We start from the raw sequence: 12,671 nt of genomic DNA, 5'->3' as shown, positions 1-12,671 counted from the left end.
CCCATGAGTAACATTGGGAGAGTTAAATAATGTATGTAAAACCCGACACATGAAAGGCATTCTATACACATGAGCTATTACTATTGCAGCCAGGCCCTGTTAAGGAGTCTTGGTTTTGCTCTTCTCTTGGACTCCCCCAACTACAAGCAAAATCGCTACAGAGACGAAGTGGTGAGAAGGCTGGGCTACCTCAGCTCTGATATCTCAGTTTCCTCATCTGGCAAATGGGGAAATGCTTCCTACCCCACAGCGGTACTATGAGGTTTAGTGGCATATGTGTAACAGTCCCTGGACATAGACTAGGTTCTTAAAAAAGAGAGAGAAAAACAGGTGATTCTTAATCTGTTATATGAAGAAAACAGGAATATCTATCACACTTAAAAAAATTCGAACATAACGCGGACTCATCCTGAGGAAGTAGAAGGGAATGAACAAATGCAGTTAGAGCCGAGGACTTAGGAATCTGCATGGTTTAGAGACTGTGATCTCCCGGTCAATTACCTGACCTTTCGGAGCTTCAATTTTCTCATTTGAAATTTGGGGATAAAAATCAGCGCATATCCCAGGAGTTTTTGTGTTAATTAATGATGTCGGGCAATCTGTCGACACCTCCGGAATCAAGGACGAATGACTAAAGCATTGAGCCGTGAGCTGCTGAGCTCTTCCCCGGGGCTGGCGCATCCCGGCAGCGCCCCCAGGCTCGGCGCGAGCGCGGTACCCACCCCCCCATTCCCCGCCCCCCACCCGACCGCAAGCTCCTCCCCCCGCGGCCGCGTCCTCCCCCGCGACGGCCGGGCACCTGGCAGACGCGCGGCTGCCGGGGAAGCGGGAGGCGACCCTCGGGCGGCGGCGGGCGGCGGGGGAGGGGTGCGGGCGCACAGATGGGAGCAACTGAGAAGAGCGGCAAGAAGAGCCGGAGGCTGTTTTCTTCGCTGCGGCCGTGGAAGGCGACCCGGCGGCTCTGGCGGACGCGCTCGGCTTCCAAGGCTGCGCAGGGTGAGTGTGGGCGCGGCCGTGGGACCTGTTACTGCGCGCCGCGGGCGCCGGCCTTCGACTGCTGGGGGGCTGCGGTGGCCCCGGAGGCCGTAGGTGGCATCTCCCGCTGGGTTCTCGGCACCCAACCCACCCCCGCAACTCCCCGGGACCCACGGCGGGGCGGAGGGGGATGACGCCTCCTGGATGTCTGGCCCTGCATGGGCGACCCTCCATCCTGACCCTTGGCCGCAGGGACTAGACCAGTACCGGAGCTCCCCCGGGGTCGCTCAGAGACTGTCCTTTTCCCGCCCCTCCATCCGCCTCCACCCTTGAGCATCTCCCCTTGGCCCAGGTGGTTGCAGCTTGTTTATTTCCCGAAGAAGTACCAGTGTGTCCGTTTGGCTCTTAGCAGAGAGAATCCGGGGTGCCTCGGAGAAACAGTTTGCATCCCCCACCCCCAAACACCTGGCCGGCACCTGCAATGCAGTACCCGTTGGGGGAATTAATCCGATCCAGGTCTGCCTTTTAGGTCCTCCCCATCTGGACCCACCCCCTTTCCAACCTGTTATCATGTACGCCCTAGTCACGATTACCTATTTCCCAAACACATTCCACCTTGTCCTCAACTAGGCCTTCACTCACATGTATTCAATCACTGACTTACTGCTTTCATTCATTCCAAAACGTTTTTTGAGCTCCCCAGTGTGTCAGGGCCGGGAGAGAGTGTGTCAGGGCCGGGAGAGATCCAAATAGACAAGGCCACAGCTCATGGAACTACTTCCAGAAGGGGAACCTACATTACACACGTCAGACCGGTAAAAATCCCCATTACAAATTGCCGTGTGTACTTGGCAGGAATCAGATCGTCTGCTGGGAGAGGCAAAAAGGTAGAGGGGCCCTGGCTTACGTGGAAGGTGGCCAGGGAGGGTCTCTGAGGCGATGCCATTGCAGCGGAGCCTGAAGACTGATCCGGAGTTACTCCAGCATGGAGCCAGGGTTAGAGCATCCTGCCAGAGGCAATAACAGGTGGATAGCATCCCAGTGCCTGAGCTTAGCAAGGGGAAAGTAAGGGAGACAGGGCCTGCTCAGGGTCTTAGTAGGATGTAACAAGGAGTTGGGATTTTATTCCAAGTGAGCTGGGAAGACACTGCATGTTCCCGGCATGTTCTGAGCACAGGGCCTGATCCGATATGCTGGCTCACTGCTTTCTCTCTGTCTGCAGTGGCCATCCGTTGGTCTCTCAGCCTGGCCAATTCCTACCCATCCCTCAGGACTAGCACAAATGCCATCTCTGTGAAGCCTTTCCGGAGGTTCGTGCCACCTGTAGCCTCTCTTGTGGTATTTTGTCATCCATAGGGCGTTTGTCACTGTTCATCTGCCGTTACAGGTTCCATGTAGGCAAGTTCTCATCCACTTCATCTTTGCATCCCCCATCAAGCTAAGTCAGGATTTTGTACTTTTAAGATGCCTGTTTGCTTGTGTGGGTGTGTGTCTCCTGTCTTGTCCTTTTCATCTGTTTCCATCATGTGAGCATTCTTACTCCGAGGCTAACATGCCTTGCGCTCTAAAATGGCCGACCGGGGCCAAAGGGAGACTGCACCAGGGCCTGTCATTGGTGTTGGCGTCATCCCCACCTCCACCCCAGGGTTGTTTGGAAGATTAAATGAATTAATGAGTTAATAATTGTAAAGGGCTGGCACATAGTAAGCATTCTAAAGAGAAATTTGACAAAGGGCAAAAACAATTTTCAGATATTTATTTATTGTGTTAGAAATAAGCTTTTCAATTATGGATAGTTAGGGAGACTCTGTGGCTTGGCATTGTCATCTTGTGAGCTTTCAAAGGATATATTCTTACTTTTAGTCAGTGTGCCAATTAAATTCCTTTCTCCTTGCATCAAACGGTTGCTGAAACTTAGTAGGTCTGAAGGCTGACCACCCCCCCCCCCTTTTTTTTTCAGCTTGCCTGAGTAGTTGAATAGATTGGGAATTGCAACAAGTATTGCTTTAGTGATACTTACATGCATAATGGTACTCCAGGTGTTGTGTGAATGTTTTACAAAAGAGGAATAAATGGATATTCCTACTGCAGTGAATAGGGTTAGGATAAGTTTTCTAGTTTTACAATTTTTAAACCCAGGTGTAAACTGTGTACACAGCCATCCTCTCCTCTTCTCTGTTCCCATCCTAGACTTCACCCATGGATTCCCAGGGCCCACTGCCACGCCACACCTCTCTTTTCTTCAGTAGGATCTTGGCTGATCACTATATTTCCCTATTTTTCCCCCACCCCCAACCTGGAGATGAGGCCATTAAAACGTCTTATGTTATATGATACTTTACAGTTTTCAGAATAGCTCAACTATGAGGTTTTGTTTAGATGTTAACAAACCTTGGAAAGAAGGATGATGGATGGTATTTATTTCCCGCATTTTAGAGATGAGGAAAGTGAAGCAAGAGACAGGGTAGCTTGCCGAAGTTCACAGGACTGGTGTGTGGCCGATTCAGGCCTGGTTATCCACACAGGTTCCTTTCTTCCACGTCAGACAAAATAAACATGTTCCAATATCTATACTCATAGAAGGAAGAAGTAAAATGAATGAAAATTATGCAATGAGTGAAATCCATATCCAAATTTTTTGTTGTTGTTAAAATTTATTTTTTTTATTTATTTTTAATTTTTACTTTACAATTCTGTATTGGTTTTGGCATAGATTGACATGAATCTTTCTTAAAGGTGGCCTGAATTTCTCATGATGATGTCAACATCACTTAGGGCATCTATAATTGTATGGTTTGGTGCCAGACAGACTGTGATTTAAAGCTGCCACTGATGAGTGGCACACTAATAAATGGTGTGTCTTGGGCAGGGTGCTGAATCTTTCTAAAACTCATTTATCTATCATATGTAAGATAGGAATGATATTCCTGTCTTAGGTTACTGTGATGATTAAATGGGTTAATGTATATAAAGTGCTTGGTACATAGTAGCTCACAGGTGGTGGTTATTTTTATTAATTTTAGTCCAGATATTCAACCATATGATCACACCAGAAATATGGGAAGTTCAGTGGGTGGTGGGGTGAAACATGACTGGAAGCTCCTTAGGGGCAGCAATCCCTTCTGGACCAACTGGAAGGCCTTCCATGTCAGTATCCTTCTCTTCCCTTCCCCCCTTTTTTTTCCACCAGGAGACTACAGGTGAGAAGTAGCATAGCTTCTGGGAATCCCTGGCATCTTTTCAGCTTAACATTGTATCCTGAATGTAGAAGATGAATGTAAATATGTTTATGTATTTATTGGATGACAATACATGAATGGATAAGTAGTAATTGAATCCTCTAGGATATATATATTGATTCCTTACTTCCTTGCTAACACTCAGTGGTGTCTGCCTTTTTGAAGGGTATGAAGTGGTACTGCCTGGTTGTTTTATATTGAATTTCCCTGACAAATAATGAAGCTGAGGATTTTTTCATATGAATATTGGCCATATGTGATGAAGACATGTGTGAATGCCTGTTTATGTCTTTTCCCATTTTTTCTTGGGGGTTTGTTTTTTTCTTATCTACTTATAGGAGTTCTTGAAATTTTCTAGATACTAATGAGTTAGTGGCTTATATGTCCAAGCAACTTTAAAAACTATAGTAACCATGCAAGCTGTTCTAAATGAACAAGCTGTGCTCCAGGAGAAATAAACCCCCCAAGTTGTGTTCATCTTTTATAGATAAACACATTTTAGTCAGATATCAAAGCTTTTAGGTTATTGAGCAGGGAGCAAATAGTTGGTGGAAGTATTTTGTGAGCAGTAGCCTTTCCTAGTCCTTGAAATGATGGTAGAAAATGGGTCTTATGCTCTTCCCACCAGAAATTACCTGCCACAAACTGTGGTGGGTCGAAGTGCCCTTGCCTGAATTGAAGTTATTCTTTGTAAAGTCACAGGTTGGAAGTGGAGTCAGTCTCCATCAGCAGGTAGTGCTTCCAGGACTAGGTACTTGGAGGAAAGAACAGAACACTTGTCAGGTGACCTGTGGTTTATGCTCTCACTGCCATTTTCTTAACCATATGTTCCTACAAACAAATCACAATGAATGGGGAGAATGATCACTACCTAGGGATGTTGGAAAGATCAGATGAGATCATAACTATCAAAGGACCATGTAAATGCAAAGTATGTTTGTAGGCCCAGGGGAGTAACCAAGCCTTTGCCGGGGTGGGACCCATACCCTTTGGGCCCCGTCCCTTCTACTCTCTGTTCTGCATACAGGTGCCTGATTGTAGGCAATGCGGGCTCCAGACCAGCAGCAACAGTGTCTCCAGAACTTGTCAGAAATGCCAATCCCTGCCCCCCCCACCACAGAGCTACCCAATCAGAAACTCTGGAGGTAGGGCCCAGCAGCCTATGCTTAACCAAGCCCTGCAGTCATTCTGATGTACGCTAATGCTTGAGAACAGGCCTAGTGGGATGTGCAAAGGCTTTAAAGACAGCGAATGTGGGATTTTCAATCTTAACTCTCCCGTTTGCCAGTTTGTGTGATGAGCAGGTTACTAAGCTCTCTGCCTTCCAGGCTCTCACTGATAGAAGGAAGAGGATGTCACTTCCCACCCAGGGTTTGTGAGAAGTCAGTGACAGGCAGTATCCAGGTTCTGCCACCGTGTAGCTGTGTGTCCTTCAGCAAATCTTTCTTCTTTCTGCCTCAGTTTTCTCATCTGAAAAGATGGGCTGGGACTTCCCTGGTGGTCCAGTGGTTAAGACTCCTTGCTTCCACTGCAGGAGGCACAGGTTCAATTCCTGGTCTGGGAACAAAAATCCTGCAAGCCTTGCAGCAGGGCCAGAAAAAAAAATTAAAAAGATGGACCAGCAAGTGTTACCATGCCTGCTGCACAGCTTATTGTGTGCCAGCCATTGTCCTAAACATGTGAATATTTTAATTTTGTTTAGTTCTTACAGTAACCCTGTTTTACAGTCTCTATTTTATGAATGAGAAAACTGCAGCACAAAAAGGGTAAGTAACGTTTTCAAAGTTACACAACTAGTAAGCTTGGATTCAAACCTAGGCAGCGTGCTGTGAAAGTCCTTGCTTTAAAGGCCATGCTTGGCAAATAAGTTCTCTTTAAATGTATGGTGCTGCTGATGAGAAGAGTGCCTGGCACAGAGTAGGCACTGCATGTGTGAATTCTCTTCCCCTTGCCTTGTGGCTTGGCTTCATCAGAGCCTACCCAGCTTTTCTGATAGTCATGCTGCCTTCCTCTGCGGTGTCCCTAATCACAAACCCCCCTCCCCCCGCCCACCCCCAGGCAGCAGTTTTCTCACTCCAGACATCTCTCTGATGGCTGAGCAAACCAAACAGAGGCTTGGCTGGGGGAGGACCAAATGTGGTGGTGCAGGTAAAGTCACCCTCCTGTCACCCTACCCTGGCATGTTTTGAAAATGAATGACTAAGCCAGAAGAGGGTCCAGGCAAGTTACCCAAAGATCATTGGGTTTGCCTAATTTGAGACAGAGCCTCCAAGTCTCTTTTGCTCTCAGATTTCCAAGGGAATGTGAAAGCTTTTTTTTGCTGAGTTTTTCTTCTCAGTAAAATTTACAGCTGGGCAGTTGAACCCACAGTGTTAACAGCAGCGTTTTTTTTTTTTTTTTTTTCATTGTTATTTTGCTAGGACAATGAAAAGCCTTATTCTCTTTCAATTCAGGGTGTCACTCATTGTTCTTGAAAATTCTTTTTGGTTTTGCTCTCAAGATGGCCTCCCTCGCTGGGCATGACTCACCAGTCTAATGACTCAGAAGTGGCATCTGAGAAGACAAGGACTGGGCAGAGCTGTGAAGGGACTTGTGGCCGGTGGAGCTTGCCTGACGCTTTCCCTAAACTTGGTTATTGAGATGGAGCATCATTTCCATTAATGGTTGTTGGTACCAGTTTAATAGGAGCGTAGGAGTGCCAGAGACACTACCTTGTTCTGGAAAGCTCCAAGGCTTGAGTTCATCCTTGTTCCTCAACTGGGTGGCCACATCCTTGTTTACTGCGGGCCAGACAAGACTTCTGAGAATTACCAAACGCCGCTTAGAATGGCCACAGAATCAGACAGTCTAAGGCTCTGTAAAATCTGTATCATGAGGGAAAGCATGTTCTTGGAAAACCTGCTTGATTAAAAGGGGCCTGGAGTGAGCCTGGCAGGGCTTGAGCTGATCCTGTGTGCCAGGGCTATATAGTTTTCCTGATATGTAATTCTCACAGTAGCCAGATTAGCTGTTTATTATTTTCTGCATTTTACGAGGAAACTGAGGTGCAGAGGGGCATGCTTGATCCAGATCAGTAGGTGATAATACTAGTCTTAACAGCATTTATGGAGCCCTCCCTTTATGTGTCATGTTTTTGCTGTGTACTTGACATGCACTAACTCACTGGAGCCTCATCCTGCCCTAGGAGGTAGGTGCCTTATTGTCTGCATCTTACAGATCACGCAATAGAGACTAAGAGAGGCGCAGGAACATATCCCAGCTACCTCAGGAGCCAGGAAATGGCAGAGCTTGTGTTTGGACCCGGCCTCTTCTGCTCTCCTATTCAAACCCAAGCCTTTCCTCAGCAGACCTTGTGGAAAGCTCTTGTTCTGAGACCACAGGCTCTTTAAGAACAGAATGTTCTGTTCAACACTGTGTTATTCTTTTGTGTTCAGAGCAGTGTCTGGCATAATAATATTTATTGGATGAAAGAGTACCTGGATGGTGGCTCTTAGCACTTCTTTCTTCACCCTATCTGCCCCTAAAGGAGCTCTGAACTGGGCACTTTTTGGCTGCCCTGGCCTTGGTCCTTGGAGATGGAGATGCCTTTTTCTTTGAGGTGATTTATGGGCCAGCCTGGCCCACTTGGTGGCCAGTGAGGAGTTCCAGTGAAGGCAGATTTTTGTCATTGGCCTTTTTTTCAAAGATGAGCATAAAGTTATTATGCACTGTCGAGGAAAGATGGAAAAATAAATAAAATTACCCCATACTTTGAAGGAGTCTTTAAACTGTGGCAGCTAGCAGCCAACTCCAGGACCTCTAGTGGCCGTGACAAGCTTGTGCTCCATAGCTGTGTTTAACTTGGGCTGCAGTAATGAGCAGGTAAACACTAGCAATTCGTTCTCTTAATGTGCCCAAGTATGTTGATAATTATACTTTACATTTATATAGAACTTGGTTTATAAAGTGGCATGTCTATTCTCTCTTTTGACCTCCTGAACAGCCTGGAATATACACAGGGCAGGAATGCTTAGCCCCACTTTACAAATGAGGAAACTGGTGACAGAGAGGTTAAATCACCTGCCCTACACAACTCAGGTAATAGTGGTAGAGAGAGGTCTTCACCTTCTTAACCTCTCCTTCCTCCAGCAAAACTTCCATGTCAGTATTGTACTGGGGATGAAAGTAATAGGTTGGTTTATTTTTTTTTAATACTTTTTTATTGGGATATAGTTGATATACAATGATGTGTTAGTTTCTGCTGTATGGCAAAGGATATATTTCTTTTTGTTGTTCTTCTTCCAACTTAGTGAGGGCCTGGATTGGGTCAGTTAATCTTTCTGAATATCAGTTTACCAATCTGTACAATGGGGAATAAACACTGCCCATTAGTGACTGCACTTGGAGCTAAGGAGGTTGTGAGAGTTCAGAACTTTTAAAACAATTTCTGAGTGAAGATTTTTGGAAGGGACTGTGATAACTCTGATCCATTTCCCACAAAAGTATGCTAAATGGTACCGCCCTTGGCCACGCTATCTAAAATAGCACCTCTTTTACCTTATTATCGTGCTTCAGTTTTATTCACAGCATTCACTGCCATTAATTATATGTTTGTATTTATTTGTTTATGGCCTGTCTGAAGCCTCCCACCCAGATGTGACAGCCACGGGAGCAGGTATTTGGTCTGTTTTCCTGCACTCCTGAGTCACTAGCAGGTGGAGTTGTGCCTGGCACAGATAACCACTTGTTGAGTGAATGAAAGAAGGAATGGATTGGAGCTATGCAATGATTGAAAGTAAGCTGGAACTGGATGATTGAAAGGTTTGCTTGAGTATTCCTGGCTGTCTAACAGGGGGGTCTTGGTCTGGCTTTCCACAGATCATTTCTGTCTCAGCCATCTAGTGGCTTTAAAGCCTTGAGTACCAACTTACGCCTGGGTGAAATGGGTTAAATAATCTAGGTCCATACAGCAGATACAGGTCATTGTATGGCACTGTATGACGCATTTGTAACACTGGTGAGTGGCCTGAAGGCTGGGGCTGGTTCTGTCACTGTTTTATCCCTAGTACTTAGCACAGAGCCTGGTCCACAGAAAGGTAAAGGAAATGTTTGCTGAATGAATGAATATGTAAGAAGAAATGGCACAGGGCTCTTAATCCACCTCCAAAATGAAGGTCTCCATTTGAGGATAAGCTTGGTGAACGGCACACACGTTCCCCTTTCAATTTGAATCAAATCTCTCTGGAGAGGAGGCACTAAACAGTCCCCTAACCTACTGCAAGGAATGGCAAGCCTAGGCTCCAGATCCAGTTCCATGCCATGTTTTGGAATTTGTGTTTACGTCTGCCTTTATCGCCATCCTTTCCGCTTCAGCATAAGCAAAATTATAACCCAACACACTGACTTGCATGCAATTATCAGAGCCCTGGTGCTCCTCCGTTGAAGGACTTTGTCCCTGAGACTGCTGACTGTCTGAATGACAGATCTAAAGTCAGAGTTGCAGAATCAGCCGGACTTTCCTGCTCCTTTGCAGCAGAGGCAGGAGGGAGAGAATGAAAGATTCTGAAAATAAAGGTAAGAGGCTGACTGCAGAGGGAAGGCTAAAAGATGCTAGGGTTAAGATGTCACTCCATGGACGTGCTGAGTGTATATTAAATGGCTGGTTTAAAATTAGTGTGCATATATTGTTTAAAAAGTCTAGTTATATAATAAACATGACTTTTAAAATTAACTGGTTTCTGGTTTCCAAATACTGTGTCATTCAGTTTTCCATTTTTGTGCTACTAAATATAACAACAGTTTTGCATTCTTCATTTAATCCTGGCTGAGAAACACATATTTACATTTCACAATTTTCCTAATAATAGCTTGCTTTTATTTCAAGAGTGTTCACATTACTTAATATATAGGTCTTCAGTGCATTATTGGAATTGCAATATCTGAAATACTTCAGACTTTTTACAGTCTGGGTTCTTAAGAAAAATGTGGACCAGGAATCCTTTAATGAAGATTCACCTTTTCAGGAGGATCCAACAGGGAGCTGTCACTGACCTTCAGAAGTGTTTATCTTGCAGAGAAATTTTCAGATGCAAACTCTCCCCCCATCCCAACCCTAGCCTCCGTCCCTAGATCCCTGGGCCCTCCCCCAGCACCTTCCCCCACATCCCCCAATTCTGTTGAGGCATGGGGGAAGACAGAACGGATTTAAGGGAAAATTCAGGAAAGGACAGGGGTCTCTAAAGGGAGCCAGACAAATATTAAGCTCAACATCGATTTTGGACCATACTGAGGTTTTGAATTCCGAGGCTCCTTACATTTTCTTCCGCAAACAGGGGAGGAGCTCTAGATCTCGAGGCTCGGGAGGCTACAGGGCGTACCCCAATCCTGTTCCCGGGAAGGAGCCCGTCCTTGGTGCTGCGTAGGTGCTGCTCTGGGTCGGGTGCAGGAGGAAGGTGCAGGGTATTCAGGCAGCAAGGCTCCAGGGGAAAGCTCCTGGGCAGCCGCCGTTCCATCATCGCACCACCTGGGCCAGCCCCAGCCTCCCTAGCGCTAATTTTAGGGTTTGCCTGCTGCATCGCGCTCCTCCCCACCCCCCCCCACTCCCCGCCCCCAAGCAGGCATTCGCTGATCTCACCCCAAGCCTCTGCGCAGCAATTTGCACTCTATCTCCTCCCAGAGCGCTCTGCTTTAAGGACACTGCAGCACTTTGCCTCTGGCCACGGCTTGGGTGCCCAGCTGATGCGTAGCATGCAACTCCGGGCGGGTTACTCGTAACCACCGACCCTTCCCAACGCCCAAGACGAGTTGTTTGCGTGATCAGTGAGACCCCCACAGGCCCCAAACCTTCTCCTGACTCTACTGTGCGCAGGACTGCTTGCTTGGCCTTCTTCAGCCCAGTCCTCGGCCACACTTTGTGGCGTGCAGTCTTACTTTAATGGACAGTGATGCTTGTTCCATATTAAAAATAAGCAAAAACCGACCAACCAAACAAATCAAAAACACACAGCCTGATGCTGGTAGGGAGGCTGGTATTTTAATCTATCACACTGTTTGTAAGGAAGGCTCTTAAACCATCTCACTTTCTATAATTGAGGCTTTAAAAGGAGCCGGGGTAGCTGGTGTTTGTAGATTTAGGTCTAATAGGCTCTGGATCATTCATGTCCACATATTGATCTCTGTGGTTTTGATGTTTAAATTTTAATTAAACAGCCTGAGTGGGGAGATTTGCATGGCCCTGGAAAATCAAAGAGGACCTGTCCTCTGCTATTTGTAAGCCAGGCTTTCATGGACAAATAAAACATGTGCGTGTTTGTTTAAAATATTTTAAATGAACTCGGGGAGAATGTTGGCCTTTCTTGTGTTGTTTTCAGTAGCTGGAGAAAGGGTTTCTGGAAAGAAAAGAAATATGCTTATATGCCCTGTCATGCTAGGCCAGAGGCACGGTTTAGAAGAAATTGAGACTGAGCTGGTGGCTCAGGTTAGGTTAATATTCACCATCATTTGGAATGGAAACACTCTCATTTTCTCAAGTGTATCAGGATGCTTTAAACTTCAACCCCCTAGCTGCCTTTTTGAGGGGAGTTGGTATTTAGAATTTTGTTCCACTTTATATTGGAAGGAGCCTTGGTCGGAAGTGAGAATGGTTAGGTTCCTTCTTGTTTTGTCACTTAACTCATTACTGACCTAGCACAGAAACCTTTGGATCTGTTTTCTTATATCGAAAATGGAGTAATCTTAGACCAGAGCACTGTTCTTAAGGTTGTGGGTCGTAAGAAAGCAATTTAGTGAATCTCAAGCAACCTTGTAGAAAAATGAAATAGGATAGAAAATATCAGAAACCATTGTGTATGCTCAGTGTAAATAATTGTTTCCTGTAACTTCTGTTTTAGGTATTTATGTTTATTTATGTAGATATGGGCTGCGTTAATGTCAGATCTGTTTCTTATTGCAAATCCTACTCAAAAGAGTTTGAGAAACACGGCAATCAATCATAGCTTCCTGTTTGTCAAGGAGTCTATGAAATGTGGTTTTATATGCATGTCCACTTTTGTTTGTGTATGATGAGAATGTCAATAGTTTTTCCTCAAAATTTTGAAGGGGTTTGAGATCCCAAATAGGTTATGAATCATTCTGTTTCCACTAAGGCCCTCACAAGCTAACTTCTTAGAGATCAAAGAATCCTTTCAGGGCTGGGAGATGGGTGTGTGTTGACAGGACCAGTTAAGTGTGAGATGTGAGATGGAGTGTTTGAGCATGTTAAAGAGAAAGTGTGCCCATGGTAACCAGACCATGAGAGCTATTTGTAGATTCCAAAGTGCCAGTTGGTGACCTAAATATGAAACATAAATATCTAAAAATTAGTCTTTGTGCTGAAAAGTACCACAGGAAACCCACCAAAATGTTGTGCTTTGTTTGGAAGTTAGCTCTGCTTGAAAAGATTGAAAACAAGAACCAGGTAAAATCTCAAGAGACTGACAG

At 45.6% G+C, this 12,671-nt stretch overlaps 1 protein-coding gene across 2 annotated transcripts in view; it reads left to right on the top strand.

Moving 5' to 3' along the window:
- Nucleotides 1-881: 881 nt before the first annotated feature.
- DNAJC6 (DnaJ heat shock protein family (Hsp40) member C6) overlaps nt 882-12,671 on the top strand; it is a 167,591-nt gene continuing 155,801 nt past the window's right edge. Inside the window, exon 1 of one of the 2 annotated variants that reach the window (XM_040232663.1) lies at nt 882-996. In XM_040232663.1, the coding sequence (XP_040088597.1) occupies nt 882-996 (115 nt within the window). Of the gene's footprint in view, nt 997-9,209; nt 9,768-12,671 lie in introns of those variants that run through there. The other variant, XM_040232664.1, reaches the window with a different exon arrangement.

Source organism: Oryx dammah, unplaced genomic scaffold (genome assembly GCF_014754425.2).
Source record: "Oryx dammah isolate SB20612 unplaced genomic scaffold, SCBI_Odam_1.1 HiC_scaffold_28, whole genome shotgun sequence".
Lineage (NCBI taxonomy): Eukaryota > Metazoa > Chordata > Mammalia > Artiodactyla > Bovidae > Oryx > Oryx dammah.
Note: the sequence above shows the minus strand (reverse complement) of the source record. Positions and strands in the feature narration are given on the sequence as shown.